The following is a 19,022-nucleotide window of genomic DNA, read 5'->3' on the forward strand; positions in this document are numbered from 1 at the left end:
AAATGGCCGCTTGTTTCATTTTGAACAGAATGGTTCTCAAGAAACGCAGTCGTGCACGTTTTCCAGCCAAGTTTCACTCTGTAAATTTTCTTTCTCTTTCTCCTTCCCGGGCCAGACCACCCCGTCGCAGGCAACATGTGAAGTGATCCTCGGGAGACAAAGGAAATTACCTATTAAGTGGGAGAGATGATCTCCCTTTAGCCACGCTCCAAAAAAAGAGTGAGTCACCATGTTGTAATTGTTTACCTTTGACTGGGCCCTATAAGTCTCTCCTCCCATCGCTCCCCGTCCGGTTGTAACATAATAGTTGGCGGCGCTGCTTTCAGAAGCCCATGCTCTCACTCTCCTCTTTTCTTTTTTTTTCTCTCTCTCTCTCTCTCTCTCTCTATCTGTTCTAACAGGACAGATGTCATCCCCCTAAACAGTCTGAGTCATTGTACGCCTCCACACCCCTGAGTAACCCGAGGACATCAGGGAGGGGAGGACTGTAATTCTGACATTCTTTGACATTTAGTTGACACTCTCAGTCATGGCAACTTTGAGGGCTTAGTGTCTCGCTCGAGGACATGCGCAGACGGTACCGGCGATGAAATAAATCAGAAACAGGGGGGGGGGGGGGGGTCGTGACCTCCTGTTGTTGCTCATCACGAGGAAAGTGTGATTGTTAGAACATAAATTAAAAAGCCCTTAAAAGATGCAAACAACCATCATTATGATGCACTATTGATTTTCTCTCTCAGTGTAAACAGGTGGGCTTTCTGTCAGCTCAGTCGCTGCACAGAAGACAGAACGCCTCTTAAACCTGTGACGGGGCAGCAGGACAACGGACTTTCGGCACCTCAAGGTGGGCAAATCAAAATCAGTTTATTAAGAGCGGCGCTACATTTAGAATATTTTCAGAAGGCCCTCTCTGACGGGGAACTGAACTGAGCTTCACTTTCAGCTCAATTCCCTGTTGAATATATCTAAAATAGAGTGTACTGCTATAGATGTAAGAGTGACTACAACAGGTTCTGCTGCTGCCCTCGTCCACAGCAGCACATTGCTTTTCTCCCGTCCTGTTCGATTCTCCAAACTGGGGACGTTGCCACCGGCATCTATAATACACTGACTACAGATAACAACCTCATACAACACCACTTCCTGACCTGTCCCGTTAATGTCCGCTGCTCGATAGCAGAGGTTGTACAAAAGCACCACATACTGAGAAACTAGTAGTGGGGTTTCATTTTTTTTTGGGGATGCTTCCAGTCAGCGGAGGCGAGTTCAGTTTGTCTGTGCCAATACAGATCTGAAAGAATGAAAAAAAGAAAAAGGGCTGGAAATAGCATCAGCGGGCTGATGTGCTTTTTTTTGGGTGTAATGTTTTAATAGAAAACAGATGGTTACAGATGCAGGGGCCGAGCGCCGGTGATGACACATCTTTAATATTTTAGAGTGGTCTTTGCTGTAAATGTTGCAGCAGCTGTTTCTCCCTCCAACGCTGTAAATTTACAGCGTTTTCAAAAATCTTTTTTTTTCTTCTTCTTTTTGTGTGTTTGTGTGCGTGCGTGACTGACAGCTATTGGACTTACTGTAAATTACAGAAATTAATATGGAAAAGTGATGAAAAGGCAGCGAAAAGGGGGAGGCAGTGTGTGTGTTAGTGTGTGTGTGTGTGTGTATAAACCCCGACTGTTTGCCGCTGAATCAATTCCTCCTCATTCTGAACCCTGCTGATTATTCTCTTATTTTAGTTAGAGGCGGCTCACACACTGTTGAACCTGCGAGTGTAGCAACTGATATTCAAATGTAAAGTGATAATAACGTAATGAGATGGAGGGAGAGAAAAGGTTGGTGGAGGAAGAAGATAAATATATATTTGCATTGTGTTTGCATTGCGGCCGTTGGTTTTAGTTTTAATGTCAGCGGCGAGGAGAGAAGGTTTTTTTTGCCAACGCTTTTGAGTCGAGGTGATTGTCATCAATTCGCGTCTTGGCATTTAAACCACCCTCTTCAAATATGAGTATTTGAAATGCAAATACAGCTGCGTACGCCCAGACAAATTAAAAAGACACACGCAGGAGGAGGAAAAAAACACAACAAAAACACTTTTGAACACATCATTTCTTTTTTTTTTACTAGTTTTTTATCATCCGAGCTCGCATTGTCCAACACTCCCTTCTTTGTCTCTTTCAGGAAACAGCGGAAACGCGGGCAGATAATGCGGCTCATAGCAGAAACAGAAGACTAACTGATTATGTATTTATTTTCAGTTTTCTTCACCCGGCAGAGAGATAGAGAGAGAGAGATAGAGAGAGAAAAAGAGAGAGATAGAGAGAGATAGAGAGAGATAGAGAGAGAGAGAGGTGCTGCCTTTATCTCGCCCTTGGCTTCCCTGTTTGCACCTCGCGAGGTGTGTTCGATTATGTGCCTTTTATTTTCTGTTTTTTTACCCCACAAGGCAGTGAGAAAATATGATTCACATTTTTTTTCTCCCCCCCCCCCTCTCTCCATCTCTCCGGCACTACAGTTATTTAAACATCAATAGCAATGTGTCTTCTTTAGCACACACTCTTTCTCATATTGATATTTGTATATGATCATTACTTTGGGCCCTGCACGCTTTGTTATACTGCGTCAGCTTCGATAGGCGTAAGATCCAATACTGCAACCTCTGACATTCAACCACCCCCCCAAAAAAAAAACCAATAGACTAGTTTGGCTCACTTTATTGTGTCAGAGAAACTACAGTAGGGCCGCGCTGGATAAATTCAACATACCAAAGTCGCTGGAAAAACAAAGAAAGGATATGATATTGCATCAAATTACCATTTTTTAAGGCCTTGACCCACTGAGGTAAGTGGGACGAATCAATGACACCAATCAAGTGCTAAACACTCTCATCAAAACTATTCATACCGGGCAGTGATGCGGAATTTGCGACAGTTGCAGCACTTTTTCGATAACAGATTTGAATAGATTCAAGGACCAACTACCAGGATCCTACTGACCCAGAGCAGCGTCTGCCCGATCTAGACCTGTATTTATTCTAAGCTACTGTGTGTTATTTTATTTTATTTTTTATATTTTTTCTTTTCGCGAATGAGCACATTTGAGTTCCCTCTGGCAAACAGTCACACACTGTACTTGTATATGTGTAGTGCTTTTATTGTGAAAGGTAAGAAGGGAAGGAGCGGATCTGGTCAGCGCTGCACTTCAAGGTCGTCGAGGTTTGAAAGGAGTAATGAAGTTTGCTGTCTTGGTCGGGACTACGGAGCCTCCCTGTTGTTGTAGTAGTGTACGTTTAGAACATGTCCGTTCCGCACACCGTGGCTGGTTGATGCCTTTATCAGCGGTACGAAAAGCTCATGAGCAAACAACCCCCCCTCCTCCCTTTGTGTTCAAGTTAACAGCCTGGAAGAAAGACGGTGTTCCTATAAAACTTCAGGTAAGCTGACGGCACTCTTTCACAAAGAGCGAGGGGGGGGGGGGGGGGGGGCAAAGAGTGAAAAAAGAATGCAGAAAGAAAGTTGTGCCTGCTGCCTCACTTCTGATAAAGTTGCTGAATATTTGTTTTCTTCATTAACAAGCTTTTTGTTGTTCGTCAGGCGATGAAGAGGAAGAGGAGGCGGAGGAGGAAGGGGGAGCGGGCGGGTCGTTCGACGGATTGGATTCATTAGTGAAAGATAAAAAATAAGAAATCTTTATATTTTGGGAAATGTTTTGACAAAATGATATCGTTTTTAAATGACACATTAAAGCAACGAAGCAAAGTTTAGCAACGACCAGCAACTGAGGAGAAAGAGAACAAGCGTGTGTGTGTGTAAGTGAGTGAGAGGAGGGGGGAGGGGGGGCGTTGAGGGGGGGGCGGCGGCGGGATGACTACCTGCAGAGAGCCGGCGTCCAAATGAGAACATAATAACAACATCAGAGAGCGAGGAGAGGGACTGTCTGCGAGATGACAACGGTATTAGAGAGGAGTCACATAATTAAGAAATGCACTTAGTGTTTTTGTCAAAAGTGGCCGTCACTGGCGGAGACGGAGTTCAGCTCGGTGTCTTTACCGTACCGTACCGGAGGATAATGAGCCCGGGGGAAGAGAAAGAAGAAGAAGAAGAAGAAGAAGAAGAAGAAGAAGAAGTAAAAGATAAACAATAAACAGTGAGAGAATCAATCAAATCATTTAAATGAAAAGTTGTGTTCTGTCCACACGAGGATGCCAAGTTGTTGTTTTTTGGGCATTTGTGATGTAGCTGTCCAGTCGGGGAAAAAAAAAAAACGAGACACATCTTGGATGGGAAGCAAACAAGAGGGGTGGCAGAGGATGGGAGGGAGGGATAGAAGGGAGTTGGGGGGGGGGGGCACAGAAATAAACCCAACTCCCATCTGATGAGCAGCTTGTACATAATACTGAATAGCCGTCTCTCGCCAAGTCTGCTTCTTGATACAGAAACACGATAAAGTGCATATTTTTTGAAAAGATTTCCCTCCTTGCTCACCCCCCCCCCCCCCCCCCCATTCGCTTTTGGCCTGGAAGCACTTCGAGGCCGGTGCCAACGGATAATCAGGTGGCTGTTTTGGTCCCCCCCCCTTCCCCATGACGTGATAATGCAATTAAAGAAGTGGGGAAGTAGAAAGAAAAAATAGAAACATTCATCTCTTTTTGCGCCCAACAACTACAGGACAGATGATGTGGCCATCTTGAGATCGTTTGTCATCTGTCAGGCGGCGTTGACCTTGCGATGAATGCGGGGGCTCGTATCGTCTTTTACGGCGAGAGAGAGAGAGATAGAGGAGAAGAAGAAGAAAAAAACAAAAAGGAAGATAGAGGGAGACAGAAAGAGAGAAGGGCTGTTGTTTTCCGTAATAAAGACAACATTTATGCCTTCCATTCGCGCTGCCAGTTAAAAGAGGCACAAACATGGAAATCCATTATGGAACGCTTCTTAAAAGTGTGACCGATCCTTGTTCAGTCAATTAGAGTCTGGAGACTGAGAATATGATGTTTGTCTGTTTAGCCTCCCCGACACATACAGATCAGCGTGGATTTGATTTAGATTTTTCCCTCTTCACAGAGACTGAGTGAGGGAGGAGAAAAGAGAGAGAGAGAGAGAGAGAGAGAGATGGAGGGGCAGCGTAGCCAAGCTCTGCTTATCTCTTTTCTTCTCCTCTGCTTTCCCTGCTTTTCTTTTCTTTTTTTTTCTCCTCCTCTTCCCTCCTCCCATATACAAAAGCATTAATGTGCGCAGCTATGTGCTTTGCCATTGTTCTGTGTTTAAAAGCTTAAAAAGGGGACGTTGTTTGTGTAACTGGCAGAGTTGGCGGCGCGCGGGGCCTGCGTCCAAAAAAAGCCTGCGCTTAAAGTTGCTCGGCTGGAATCAAAAAAAATCAAAAAACTGGCCGCATTCAAAAGGGAGCGAGAGAAAAAGCAGTTAATAAGAGTGGTTACCCCCAGAATGAGCGGGGATGAGGTTTCACATTAAAAAAGATTTATCTTAAAGTGTGGTGCTAATCCCTTTAGTTTTAATCCAGCCCCCCCCCCCCCCCCCCCCCCCCCCCCGCCCCCCCCCCCCCCCCCAACCCCGGACCCTCCGCTCACAGCACCCCCTTTTTTCCATTTTTTTCTTTCATTCCCGCCGAGGCACAATAAAAAAACTATAAACCATTGAGTTCTTACAATTTCTGGAAAGTGGCGGATGCACGGCGCCCTGATTTTACAAGGATTCCCGGCCGGTGAATCACGCAGCTCAGAGGACTCATCTCTGTCTCTCTCTCTCTCTCTCTCTCTCTCGCGGCAGATCATTAAACGAAAGGAGGAAGTCACAGGGGCACGGCGGAGGGCAACGAGGACAAAGGGAAAAAGAGAAAGAGTGAAGGAGGGGAGCGCGGTTTTTTTGTTGTTGTTTTTTTTCCGCCGCGAAACCCTGTTTGATGATTATCGCGGGCAGCGGTGATAGGTGGCGGGGAGGTGTTGTCATGCTCTCTGTCACACCCGGCTGTGTCGCACACAAGCTGGATGGATGCCTGTGTCCACTGCAAGCTGCTTGAATGAGGAAGCATATGGGTGTATGAGAACCTCAGCCCACTTCATGAATATTTGATTCATATTTCCTGTGTGTGTGTGTGTGTGTGTGTGTGTGTGTGTGAGGAAGGGAGGAAGGATATTTTTTCCTCTCTCTTTCACTTGTCATTGCAAAAAAAAAGACTCACAAGGCTTACTTTGTGGCATTCTAATCATAATTGCCAATCCTGAATACAAATCTCTCAGCGCTAAACACGTCGAGTGAAATTGAAATGACAAAACGAAGCTCATATAACGGTGTAGTCAAAGATACATTCAGGGAGAGGAAAAAAAAAGTTGAGCCAGTAAGAGATGAGGATCAGGGGCCAGTTATTAGCTGGGCCGGGGGTGTGTGTGTGTGGGGGGGACAAAGAGCCCCAGTGTTGGAGGACAGCTTAACACTGAGCCAGTTACTGTACCTTTCAAAACTAATATGTAACCATATCTGTTTTAAAAGGACGATTCATATTACTGTGAATGCATGAGAAAACTTGTTCCCATCCCTGCGACCCAGGAAACTCGAATCCCACTTGTAATAACCCCCCTAACACACACACACACACACACACACACACACACACTAAATTGCAGGCCTGGCCTTTTGTGGAAAGCATCGGGGACAGAGACGGGGACATTACATTTTTTGTAATGATGGAAAACATCTTCAGCCTTTCTGAAGGGACAAGGCGGCGATTGTGCTTCGTCGTTACTGTGGACCGCTCCAAAGGTCGGCGTGGGCGTGGCGCGGGGCGGACAAGGGCGGCACTGAATGAAAATTGGGTTAAATGTGATCAACTAAGTTATTAATCAGATTAAAATGGATTCCCCTCTGCCTGCTGTTTAGGCAGGAGGGGAGGGGGGAGGGGGGGGGGGGGGGTAAAGACAGAGAGTGGCGAGAAGCAGAACAATAGGCCAGTGTTTACTCACGCAAGAGCAAAAGAAAGTCATTGTTCCGGGGGCTGAAGTCAGTGTGGCAGACGAGTTCCGGTGAGGAGCAGCTCGGAACCGGTCTGCCCTGAAAAGCACGTGCCCTTGCCGTGGATGCCCCCTAGCCTCGTCCAGGTAACCTCTCTAATCCTGATTGAATCACTGTAATTAGAACAAGCAGTGTTCCTCCACCCCCATATTTCCCTAATAAAACAATGCAGCAGTTTAAATCCGGTCGCTGGGATTTGCGACGCAACAATGCAGTTTATATCCATCTCTGCCGAGGAATTAAGTGTATTTTTCTATCCGCTAATGTTATAATGTTGCTGGCTTATTTGTCTCGACACTCGCTATTCTCTTTTTCTTATTCCCCCCGCGGTTTGAGTTCTCTCCCTCTCTCTCCCTCTCTCTCCCTCTCTCTCCCTGTGTTTTCTTTCTGAGCGCAACTTTGTTTATTTGCGTCTTATTTATTTGTTTCTTGACGCCTTTTTTTGATGTTTAAATCAAACACGTTTTTAGTGAGTGGTCGGGATCATCCTCCGCTACGGGAGAAATAATGCAAGTTATTTGTCTTTAATTGCCACAGAGCTTTTTCAAACACGCCGACTTGCTGCCTACGTGTCTATACCTGTGTATGTTTTTTTTTGTTTTGTTTTTATTAGTATCACTGCATGCCTCCATTGATGTGGAATAACAGAGGAAATAAAAGTTGACATAGTTTCTTCATTTTCTCTTTTTTTTTTACCCCCCAACCCCCTGTTTCCTCTCTCTCTGCCATGCTCTCTGTTGTTTTTTTATATATCTGTGTTTTTCCTTGAAGTTGCCGCAGCATTGTCTCATTATGTGTCGACTAGCTGTGTAAGTGTAGTTATTATGCCTGTGTGTCTTTGCCTGCCGGTACTGTTCTCTCTCTCTCTCTCTCTCTCTCTCTCTCCCCCTCGCTGTCTCTCTCTGCCTCTCCCTCGGAGGATGAGGAGGCTTTATGAGTACAACTCCTCTGAGGCGTCCTCCTCACATCTCCGGGGCGCCTGGGGAAGGGGGAACGTTGCATTCTTAAGAGGAGCAACTCAAACTGAACAAAGTCTACAGGAGTCGGGGAAGAAAAGAAACAAACAGCAAACTAACGAGATGGGAAGCAGAGATCATGTCAAATATATCGGGTTGGAAGGCCAATTTATAACCCATTGTTTCATGTTGTGCAATATCGAATGCGATGCGCACCAACGGTGGCTATGAGTGTGTGTGGGGGTGTGTGTGCAGGCTTGCATATATACATAAAAGCACTTGATTTGCAACACACACACACACACACACACACACACACATACATATAGTGTGTGTGTGAATGTGATCCCCAGCTCCCTGTAACCTCCCAGCTCCCACGCTGTCTTCACCCCCGGTTTCCCCATCCTGCTTCTAAAATAATGAATAGAATAATTGTCGTGTAACTTTGCAATCATCCAGCATTTCGTCTCCACTTCCTTTTCAAGGGCAACTCGATACTGCCCCTCCATTCACTGCACTGTACTTCCAGGGAACGTGATGTGGCCAGTATCATCGGTGGTATTAGCGAATAAGTCTGAGAGAGAGAGAGAGAAAGAGAGAAAGAGAGGGAACAACGGGAAGAATAGGAAGCCTTTTTTTTTTTTAAAAAGGGACCTTTCAGTGGGCGCAGCCGCTGATAGCCGGGGAATTAGCGAGGAGGGAAAATATTTTTAGAGTTATCACATCTGCCGAGGAGCCGAGCGAGACAGAGAGTGAGCAACAGGTACCATCCTTGGGGCTTGACAGCAGCTATTACACTTAATTGCTCTTTGAAAACTACACCATTTGCACTTTTGGGTGACAAGGTGATAATTCACCTCCGCACAAGTTAAACTGGTAATGTTGTTGCACATGTGAAATAGCACCTCGCCTTTGCCAGCTGTCAAAGCTGTCATCTCGGCGTGGCGGAGGCACGCAAAGAGAGCCGATGAGGGGGGAAGTGTATCACCAACAGTCGTCTTCCTCTTTTTCTCCTCCTCCTCCTCCTCCTCCTCGGTAAAAAGACGGGCAGACAGGCCCTCCAGACGGCTTAATCACTGGAGGAGCCCGTGCCCTCCAGCAACGAGGAGAGAAAGAAAGACGGAGAGTCGGATATAAAGAAAAAGGGAGGATCCCGGAGTGTGGGAAAGTGAAATGCAGGGCTCTGAGAAGAGAGGAAGGAGCGTTTGGTCTGAACAGAGAAACGTCAGGTGGCTGAGTTTCAGCCGGTCGGATGTTGGGACAAGACTCTGGTTGAAGTTGTCAATCAGGTTAAGCTGTTTACAGGAACCTGGTCCAGTGACACAACAAAGAGTTTCAGGCTGAAGGAAGAAAAAACCACAGAATGTGTGTTTTATAATAATGTTGGAGCTGCATTTCCTCTTATTTATTTCCTCCTATTATTTCTGTCTTAATAATATGATTTCAGTCACACTCAGAGATGTGGATCTGGGAATGCGGCATCATTTTGTAAAAGAAGTGAGACTGGATAATAAAACCCATAATTAGACATTTTTCTTTTCTCTCTGACTTATTCTACCTACTGTGTTCTTTGGCGCAAAGGCAACATTGATACTTTGCCACATGAATATTTCCAATCAGATGCAAAAAAAAAGGGCAAATTGCACAGTCGGCTGCAAAACTTTAAGAGCTGTGATATCTTTTGTGAATCGGACCTTGAGACGGGGCGGATAGCGGTTGCAAGTGATGCGCAAGTCATCGTGCTATCAGCGGGCCGCGATCCATTCCGTGTGAATCGGTGAAACGGTTTACAGCCTCATTGTGCAGCCACAATACAAGATACAAGTATGACAACGAGTGGAGATGTTCATCTTGTTTTGTTTGATGCATTCTTTTAACCACTGCAGGAGTCTACTGCCTTATCGAGCCATCTATCCGTAGCCTATTTGGATCCTCAATATAGATACTAAGTGAGACCGTAAGACCCCACTAGGATTCTCGGGTGTCACCTTTCTGAACTTTCAGCGATACTTTTAAGTGCACAGAATAATTGCCGCTGTGCAGGTAAGCTATCCGTCGAGCTCATTAGTAAACACAGGGGTGTCTGGGAGCAATAAGTACCTCAGGCCTTTTCCACTTGTCAAAGCATTTTGTGTGAGTGTTTATGTGTGTGTGTGTGCACATGTTTGCTGGAGACAAACAGCAACCAAATGCATGCTAATTAACCACCTGATGAGGACAGTATTATTGGCAATTACCAGGTTTTGCATTATCACAAGTTTTAAATGTGTGTGTGTGTGTGTGGGTCTAAGTGTGTATGCATGTCTGCAGGTGTGTGGGCTTAAATATCAATCAGACAGAACAGAAATAAATAAAAAAAGGATGGAGTCAAGTTGTGTGGAGAGAGGAGACTGTCCTCCCCCCACAAACCGACCCAGCAGGTCATTTGTACAAACAACCCCATGTTTACGTTTATTTTTTTACAAATGTGAATCCATTTGTGTAACATACTTAACTTGCGTTACACACTCATTGGAACCCACACCACCATATTTCCCTAAAGCTAACCAAACTGTGACCATTTCACAGCGTTACCACCTGTTCAGATGTGACCCTTACGTTTAGGTACGAGGACGTGTTGGTCAGGTTTAGTAAAACTTCACGGTTTGGACTAAAATAAGTATGTTTGTTACAGACGTAAATCAAGATAAGTGAACGTTTACTTTTTGTTCAACTGCGATACCTTTTTACAGCTCTTTAAAAACAAGAATTTGTCAAATGAAATGTTTCATTTACATAAAAAAGAGGGCCCCAAATGAAGGCATTGTATTCATCCGAATTGTTTTAAAAATCCAATGTAGGAGTCAACAACTTCCTCAGTAGCTTGAAAGACACATTTAGAGGCACATGAGCTACATTCACAGCCAGACAGAGGCAGGGATTCTCTCTGTCTGCCCCACTGACACACAATTTACATTTTATTCAAAGACATGTTTGATTTTTGCATAAAAGCCTCAATATCGCCAGTAGGAATTAAAACATCAAATTAGGAACAATGAAATATGAATGTATAGTATATAATGCTGGGCAACGATTAAACATTTGAATCGCGATTAATCGCATGATTTTTTTATCATTGCATTGTAGTTCAATAATGAATTCAAAAGTAGTGTATTGTGCACTTTTATTTTAAAAGTACTGCTATATGAACAACAGTGCAATAACATTTGGTTTGCAAACACTTTAAACAAATCAGGTTCTTTTTAACAGCAGTATTCCCTTTACACAGCAGCAGTTATAACACAGTTATAATGATTCTGATAATAGATATTCAGCCGGTGTTCACACTGTATCTCCATGTGTGTAAGAGATGCAGTTTGAAATATACACCTTGAAAACTGCAAAACTATCTACGTCATGTTTTTACGTTTGATAAATTCTCAGTAGCGATAACTAAATAATATGCTTATTATACATATTACAAACAAAATCAGTGTGAGCTTTATTCTTGCTGTTTGTAGAGTGAGAGTGATCTAACGTCCTCTCAAAAGTTCAAATCAAATGCAAATAGGAGGCTAGAAATAACCAGTTATGAATTACTGTGAACATTTAGCTTCAGCAACATATTAATCATCATGTCCAATGATATTTGGTACAATCCTTCTGAACCACGTCTCAGATGGTGTGCTGTCATCTAGGATCTATTCTTAAATAATTTAAGAGACGCCAGGAGCTCTCAGAGACTAAATTCATTAGCTTTTATTACTGAGTTTGGGAATCGTAGTAAAAACTTTTCCTTTCTATCTTTCAGTTGAATCCAAATATTCACATTTTAGCAATTTGATAAATGCATGCCCAGGACTCAATAATTCCTTACAACTGTTTGTGTGTACAGACACCAGCCTGTGTGTGTGTGTGTGTGTGTGTGTGTATGGAGAGCTTCATTTGCCATGTCTACCTCTCTTCCACTTAAACCAGATAAAGTCAAAATCACACCACTAATGCCAACTGTGATCCAATACATCTGTACTTCACAGCGAGACCACCTATCCCACCATATGTCTTTAATTGCCACCCACACACACACACACACACACACACACACACACACACACACACACACACACACACATATCTTGTTATTGCACTTTACTCTGCAAGTATGCCTCTGTGTGGTCCGTACATGTCTTGCACATTGTTCTCATATGACCTCAGTACTCATGGGTTCAAATCCCTCACAATGACGGCAGAATAGAGAGCATTAGTTCTGACAGAGGTAATTGGCCACCAGTGACACAAGCAGTGCTGTATTTCAGATGCAACTTCCTTAATCCAGTGCGCACGCACAAGCACACACACACACACACACACACACACACACACACACACACACACACACACACACACACACACACACACACACACACACGAACAGTTACAGTTACAATTTAGGATTGTCGGACAAAAGGGCCAATGATGTCGAAGCAAGACTGCACGGAGGGAAAGTAAAATAGAATATATCTCTCATTATTTACCTTATATATAAAGCAAGGAATCTCTTTCTGTCTTTTGCATGGGTCAAGAACCATTCATCTGATCTACTTCAGACTTAGCATGTGTATCGACAACACTGCAGTCGTACAGAGTTTTACATTTAGAGCCCACGCAAAGTGCCCAGCAATCAAGTCTCAGGGTTTCTCCCCTTTGGCGGACATTGTGTGATTGATTATTACATGTGGTATCTGCGTGTCAATCATCCTGTCAGTGTCTCTGCCTCAACCTCAACGTTTTGTGAGAGCCGTCCTGTATTGAAGAACGTGTTTTGCCAGTAAAGCTGAGCCGCTGCTTCATTTAATTCTTTCATGGTTACATGTTCTCTACATTTCTTAGAATGCCTCTCAACAATCACCGTAAACTATTTTCTTGCGATCAAACAAACACAGGACTTTCACACAGGAGAACGCTGTTTGAGTCCTGTGTGGAACCAAAAGTCAACTTTGACTCGGTTTGCCTTCGTAACTTAAATTATTTAACAAGCACACTTATCTTAAGCCAAACACAGATTTTTGTTACTCAACCTAACAAAGAAGTTTGGTTGCATTTATTTATTGTTTTTCAATATACAACGTTTAAAACTTCGACCATAATCTGGGAGAAACCCCATTTCCATTGAGGCGTAATTGAGGATGCAATTGAGTTGTATGGGAACGTAATTTTGCACAAGACAGGGTTGAACTGAGGCAGCACCATACACACTCATCCTCTCAAAAATAGGCTTCTATTACTGTCATCTAATGTGTGTACAGGAGGTGACTCACTCTGAGCGTTATCCCCAACAAACACCAACAGCACTTATGCGGAGAACTATAGAGCACAATGTGAGAGTACTTGTTAATTGGAAGCAATGGGTCTAATTGATGGGAGAATATACAGCAATCTCCTCTTTCTCTCTCCTATCCACCAACTCCCTGTTTATGTAGCCCACTTCTCAAAATTGCGAGAGGTGCTCGGCTACGAGCTCTGCCATTTTCTCCTCTGGAATCCTCAACGCGCTCATCCAAGTCCTACACCGCTATCAACACTTCCTCTCTCCAGCTTGTCAATCTCAACCTTCCATAGTCCCGGCACACGTTTAATATATTAAATGAACGAGGGGGCTGAGGTAATGTAAGTAATACGATGTGAGGAGCAATGTTCGCAAGCAGTCGTGCCATGTACAGCACTGTTTGAATAATGTAATACTTCAAGTTTGATAATGTATGGCTATAGATAGGTCTCCACTGCAGCCAAGTATTGATTGCGTTAAGCACATCTACAGTACAGCAAATGGTGCGGCTTCGTATCAGTCTTTACACGGTGTACAGTACCTCAGTAACCAGATACCTTGTCTGATTACAGAAACCTCAGGGCCAGTGCTGCTGTTAATGACATTTATTGATAAATCCAATTCCTGAACCAATTTAGGGAGGTGCGCTTTAATACTACAGACGCGTGATTGTGTGTGGATCCTTATATGTGTGTGTATCTGTTGCGTGTCAGAGTGCAACTAGATTCATGTGCATTGTAACCCGTTCCCCCCCTCTTCTGGGTATACTAATGAAGAGACGGCCACTCCAGACGTGCGGCGCGTGCCCTACAACGGCTTCCGCAGATTCGAGGGAGAATTTCGATATTAATGATTTATGCTGTATTTGCATACAAACCTAATGCAAACCCACTCCAGATAATCACATTTTGCCAGGTCTGAATTGGGTTTTGCGGCTGTCTTTGCTGCCCCCACCTTCTCCGCCCACCGAATAACAGTGGAATGTGGGTGACCCCCCCAACACAAGGGGTTTACAAGTGGACACATAAAGAGGGGCTGTAATAGTGCATTTTGCTGTGAAACAAGAGTGTCTATTTTCCCATCCAATCTTTGTGATACACCAGCAGTGTGTGCAGCAGAACTGGCAGCAGTCACAGTGGCAGTGATAGAGGTAACGATGGTCAGCCACACAGCACGCACATACAGACTACAAAGCTCCGTTCCCATACAACTAAAATGCATTCTCAATTGGTTTTGGAGGAGAGCTTATTTTCTCCAGGTTTATGATTGCCGTTTTAAACACGTCGTTAACATTGTAAATTAAAAGAAAAGAAAACTAAAATGTGACAAAATGACTTGGTTATGTTAAGGCCACAAAACCTCTTTGTTTGGTTAAGTCAAAGTTTTCAAAAGTGTGTGGATTTGATCACAGAAAGTCTTCAACCATTGAGCAAAAGTAATAGTCATTACACTCCGAGTGGGAGTCATTTTAGGTAACTGTAGGAATATAAAACTGAGCATCAATAGTTAAAGCTGTTGTAATGGCAGCAAACATATAGTTGTTTTTGTAGTCAGCGTTATGATAGTTATAGGAGCAACAGTACTTGTGGTTTCAGCGGAGAGACTTATATCAATACTAGGAAAAGTAATTGCTAAGAGTTCACATGGGATCTACAGCATGCAATCCATGGACGAGTTAACACACACACACACACAAACAGAGACATATATTTGTTAGCGTGTGGTGAGAAAGACCTCACATATCACTCGAGCCTTTTCCTTTCATAGTGGTTCGTTGTGAATTCACCTTTGCCCTTTACTACACACGTACGACTGCTGAAGGCTTCAGAAGTCGCCCAATGTAACGTCAACCTCAGCACAACAACTCATTCATATTCATTTCCAAGCAGCATGACTTGATTTGACTTGTTTCCTTTAATCTTTTTATATTTTTTCTATGCTATCTAGCTGGAGATCTGAATGGTGAATATCCGTTGCCAAGAAGTTGCACACATAATAACTTGTTGGGTTTTTTAATTACAATCAGATGAGGAGAAACTAACAGAAAGTAAGAAAGGCTTTTGTTCCACAGAGAAAGAGCTTATCTCTAAAGGTCAAGCATTCCTAGTTACAAAGGGAAGTGTCAACATAGCTTAAGACAATAAGTAGCGCGTTCTCACACAAACAGGCACCTCTCTATTAAATCAAACATATAGTTATATATCAATCTTGTACGGTTAAAATGCTTCCATAACGTTAAGCTATGCAGAGAGCCTGGCTCCATGACAACGGACAATATTTTGTCAGATGGAAAGGTCAGATGAACACATGTGGCTGCATTGCTTCATTAGAGGCGTCACTATTATCATAGATTATTGTGTCTACTGTGCCTTTATGAGTGTATGCCTCTAGACATACACTCAACATTTAATTGGCCAAAATGTCACTTGATTTTTGTCATACACAAAATGAAAATTATTTATGATTGTGTCATTGGGCAATACTGAAACTAACAGTGAGGCAAAAAATAGTAAAAAAATCGATTAAATCTGACAAAATAAGCAAAATATGACAATCTGTCTCAGGGACTGCAGTTGAGTAAACATTGTAGCTACAACATACTGTATCTGGCAATTAATGAATGTGAAAAAATAAACCGTATTATGTTTTCTAGTTTGAATCAAATGTGGGCAATTGCTTGCTCACTCTCAACAAATTACTCTCAATCTTCGAACACGAAGGAGTTGTCCCTGACCGGAGCTAAGTAATCTTTCTCTTTGTAATAGTATGTATAAGGTCGACACCAACCATATAGGTTTTAACTTTCTTCCTACAGACAGACTTTAGCAACCAACCCCTAAATAGTGAAAAAGGGTTGTAAAAAAAAAAATTGAGAAATAAGAAAAAAGCATTTCCTTCTCCAGTCTCAAGGAGCGGCTGTAACCTTAGCAGAATCATGAAAGTTGACAGTTCATTTTTCACAGGGTCATAGATCGACGAGTCTTATAAAGTAATGGGCTTTTGGGAGCCGGCTTTATGAGAGCTAAGATAGTTAAGAGACATGTGGAGGAGATGGCAAGGGGAGCTGAGGTCCTGCTCTTACTCATCCAGGGTTATTCCCTCCATGCTGCGGAGCGGGAGGGAGGCGCTGCACTTCCAGTAATATAAACGTGTAATAAAGATTAATCTGTTGCTAGTCGGCAGGCTGATAGCTTCTAAACCTGCTTGAAATAAGGCTGAAATCACTTCAGAGCCAATCTCAAGACCTTTAGTGAGTGTCTGAGATTTCTTTGTGGGTGTCAGGGAAAAAGAATGTATGTGTTCGTCTTGTGTGTTTAGTGTTTATGTGTATGAAGTGCTGGAAAAATTGAATTTGTGTTTCTAACACATGTGTATTCATGACTTTTTGTGTGTGTGGTTTTCGGCTGGTAGAAGTGTCTGGATGTCTGTGTGTGTGTGTGCTTTACAGCTGTTATAGTTCCAGTAGGGGTTAAACACACTCACCAGGTGCATCTGGCCTCTTCATGCCCCCTGTGGGTGCTCCGCCTCCCAGGCCGTTGAATGCGGGGATGTTGTCATTGCTGTAGGCTCTGAGGACAGACAGCATGTTCATCTGCTGCTCTAGGTGGGTGTGCTGCTCAGTCTTCAACAGTCCTGGGGGACCTCCAGGAGAGAGGAGGGCCAGGCCCTGCTGCCACTGCTTCTCCAGGGGCAAAGCTTGGTTCTTGGTTTGGGGAACCAGAGAATATGGTGTCATGGCGGAGGAAGAAGCGGCCAAACCACCTCCACCCCTTGGGGGCAGAGAGGAGTTGTCTTGGAGATGTTTGGAGTGGTTCTGGAAGCGGTCTGAAGTCGGACTTCCGTCTTCCTCTCTCTCCACGTCCATTTGCCCATCCTCATCTCTTTCCTCCTCCTCTTCAGCCACTCCTCTCTCCTCTTCCTCTTCATCGGAGTGATTCTGTTGCTGCTGTCTTTTGGGGGTGGTTGAGGGGGTGTCACTGGCACTGCGTCCCCCAGCCTTTGCAGCCTCATCATCTGATCCAGCCTGGTCCTCTTCGGTGTCTCCACGGGAGCCCCTATCAGCGATCTGGTCATCCCCAGCTGAAGCTGCTGCACCAAAGGCCCGCGTGGGTAGGTCCATACCCTGCTCTGCAGGGGCTAAATACGCTTGAAGGCCCTGGTTGACCCTCTGGGATCCATCATACAAGCCACCAAACCGCCTGTAGAAGTCACTCTGGAAGGGATTGTAGGGCTGGTCGATGTGGTTGTTCCAGCCTCCCTGGATTTTCTCACCATTTCTGTCTCCGTCTTTGTCAAGGGCCACACCAGAGGTCTTGGTGTTGGAGGAGTGAATGATGGAGGTGGTGGGAGAGTTCTCTCCATGAAGCTCCTTGCCCGTATCAGACCGCTGCTGTTGGGCCTTACCCAGGTGGTTGGCCTGGAGGTGCAGAGCCATGAGCTCGAATGAGGAGGTGGAGAAGGAGCAGAAGAGGCAGCCATGCCACGCCACATTATCATGGATGGTGACTGAAGAGCCAGGGAGGGACCCGGATGCAGACTCAGGCCGGACTGACACAGACAGATCAAGTGGTTCATACTGGGACCCGGGTTTACCAGGCTGTGAGTTCTGTTTGGCTTCAGCCTTGTCTTCTCTTTCCTGGTCAGCCGAAACGGCCCGCTTTGCTTTGGGCTCGCCATTGTCATGGTAGCACTGGGCCTGGAGCTGGACTGCACTCTGGTTGTCCTTCATGTCCTTCTTCATGGAGCTGAGGACAAAGCTGTCCATGAAGGCCTGGAGAGAACCTTGAAAGTGGACCCCGTTTCCCATCATGCTTTGGTAAGCCCTGCTTAGGTCGGAGAAGCTATCTGTCCCTGTTGAGACGAGGGCAGACGGGCCGTCAGCAGTCTTCATGTTCTCAGCTGAAGAGGCGGAGTCAAAGCGGCGGTCCCCGCGCTCACGATCTCGGTCATGCGGAGACATCATGCCAGCCGATGCCCACTGATGTGGCAGCATTGGACCTGCCCTGAAGTCTAGGTTGGGAGGCATGCTCTTGAAGACATTACGGAGGACGTCTGGTCGGGCAAAGATGCCGCCACCGGTTGTCTTCCCATGATCCTCTTTGTGGTCAGAAGAAGGGGTGTGGCAAGAGGATGGGCCTGAGGTGGTGGAGCCATTTTGACGCTCGCGGTGGTGGCGCTCCAGGTGGTACTTCAGACTGGCAGACTGGGTGCCGGCATAGTCACAATGAGGGCACCGGTAGGGTTTCTCTCCTGAGAGGCGGAGAACAAGAAAGAGAAACAGAAAGGGAAAGACAGGCAAAACAGTGAATAATTAACCTGATTATTAGATTGACTGGATATCAAAATCTATTTATTGGAGCAGGGAATGTGGACCCTAGGGTCATGTAACCTCCCTGAACAAAGAAAATTAGGTCAAATGGGTAGAGCTCACAAAAAAAGATATGCATTTCATTGACTACTATGGAAAAAGAGGATATTTTGCTATTGCCTTGCTTTTAGTAGGCATAAAAACTATTTTTATTTTTAACTCTTTAAAAGGGGATGCGGGAAGAGAGAAAAATAAATAAATATAGAAAGCAGAAGTTTAGAAATAAAAACAACTAAAGCACAGAATGAAATAAAATACAACACAAAGTGATAATGAACAGTGTTTAGTCTTAAACAGACTGTGTGTGTGTGTGTGTGTGTGTGTGTGTGTATTGTGACGGGGGTAGGGTTGTGGAATAGGCATCTGAATGTGGG

At 44.5% G+C, this 19,022-nt stretch overlaps 1 protein-coding gene across 1 annotated transcript in view; it reads right to left on the reverse strand.

The window, feature by feature from the left end:
• znf536 (zinc finger protein 536) overlaps nucleotides 1–19,022 on the reverse strand; it is a gene marked incomplete at both ends in the record, with an annotated part of 108,832 nt that overhangs the window by 46,431 nt on the left and 43,379 nt on the right. Inside the window, one exon of the mRNA XM_079162506.1 lies at nucleotides 16,764–18,530. Coding sequence (XP_079018632.1) covers nucleotides 16,764–18,530 — 1,767 coding nt within the window. The remainder of the gene's footprint in view (nucleotides 1–16,763; nucleotides 18,531–19,022) is intronic.

This window comes from Pholis gunnellus (assembly GCF_910591455.1).
Source record: "Pholis gunnellus genome assembly, chromosome: 1".
Classification (NCBI taxonomy): domain Eukaryota; kingdom Metazoa; phylum Chordata; class Actinopteri; order Perciformes; family Pholidae; genus Pholis; species Pholis gunnellus.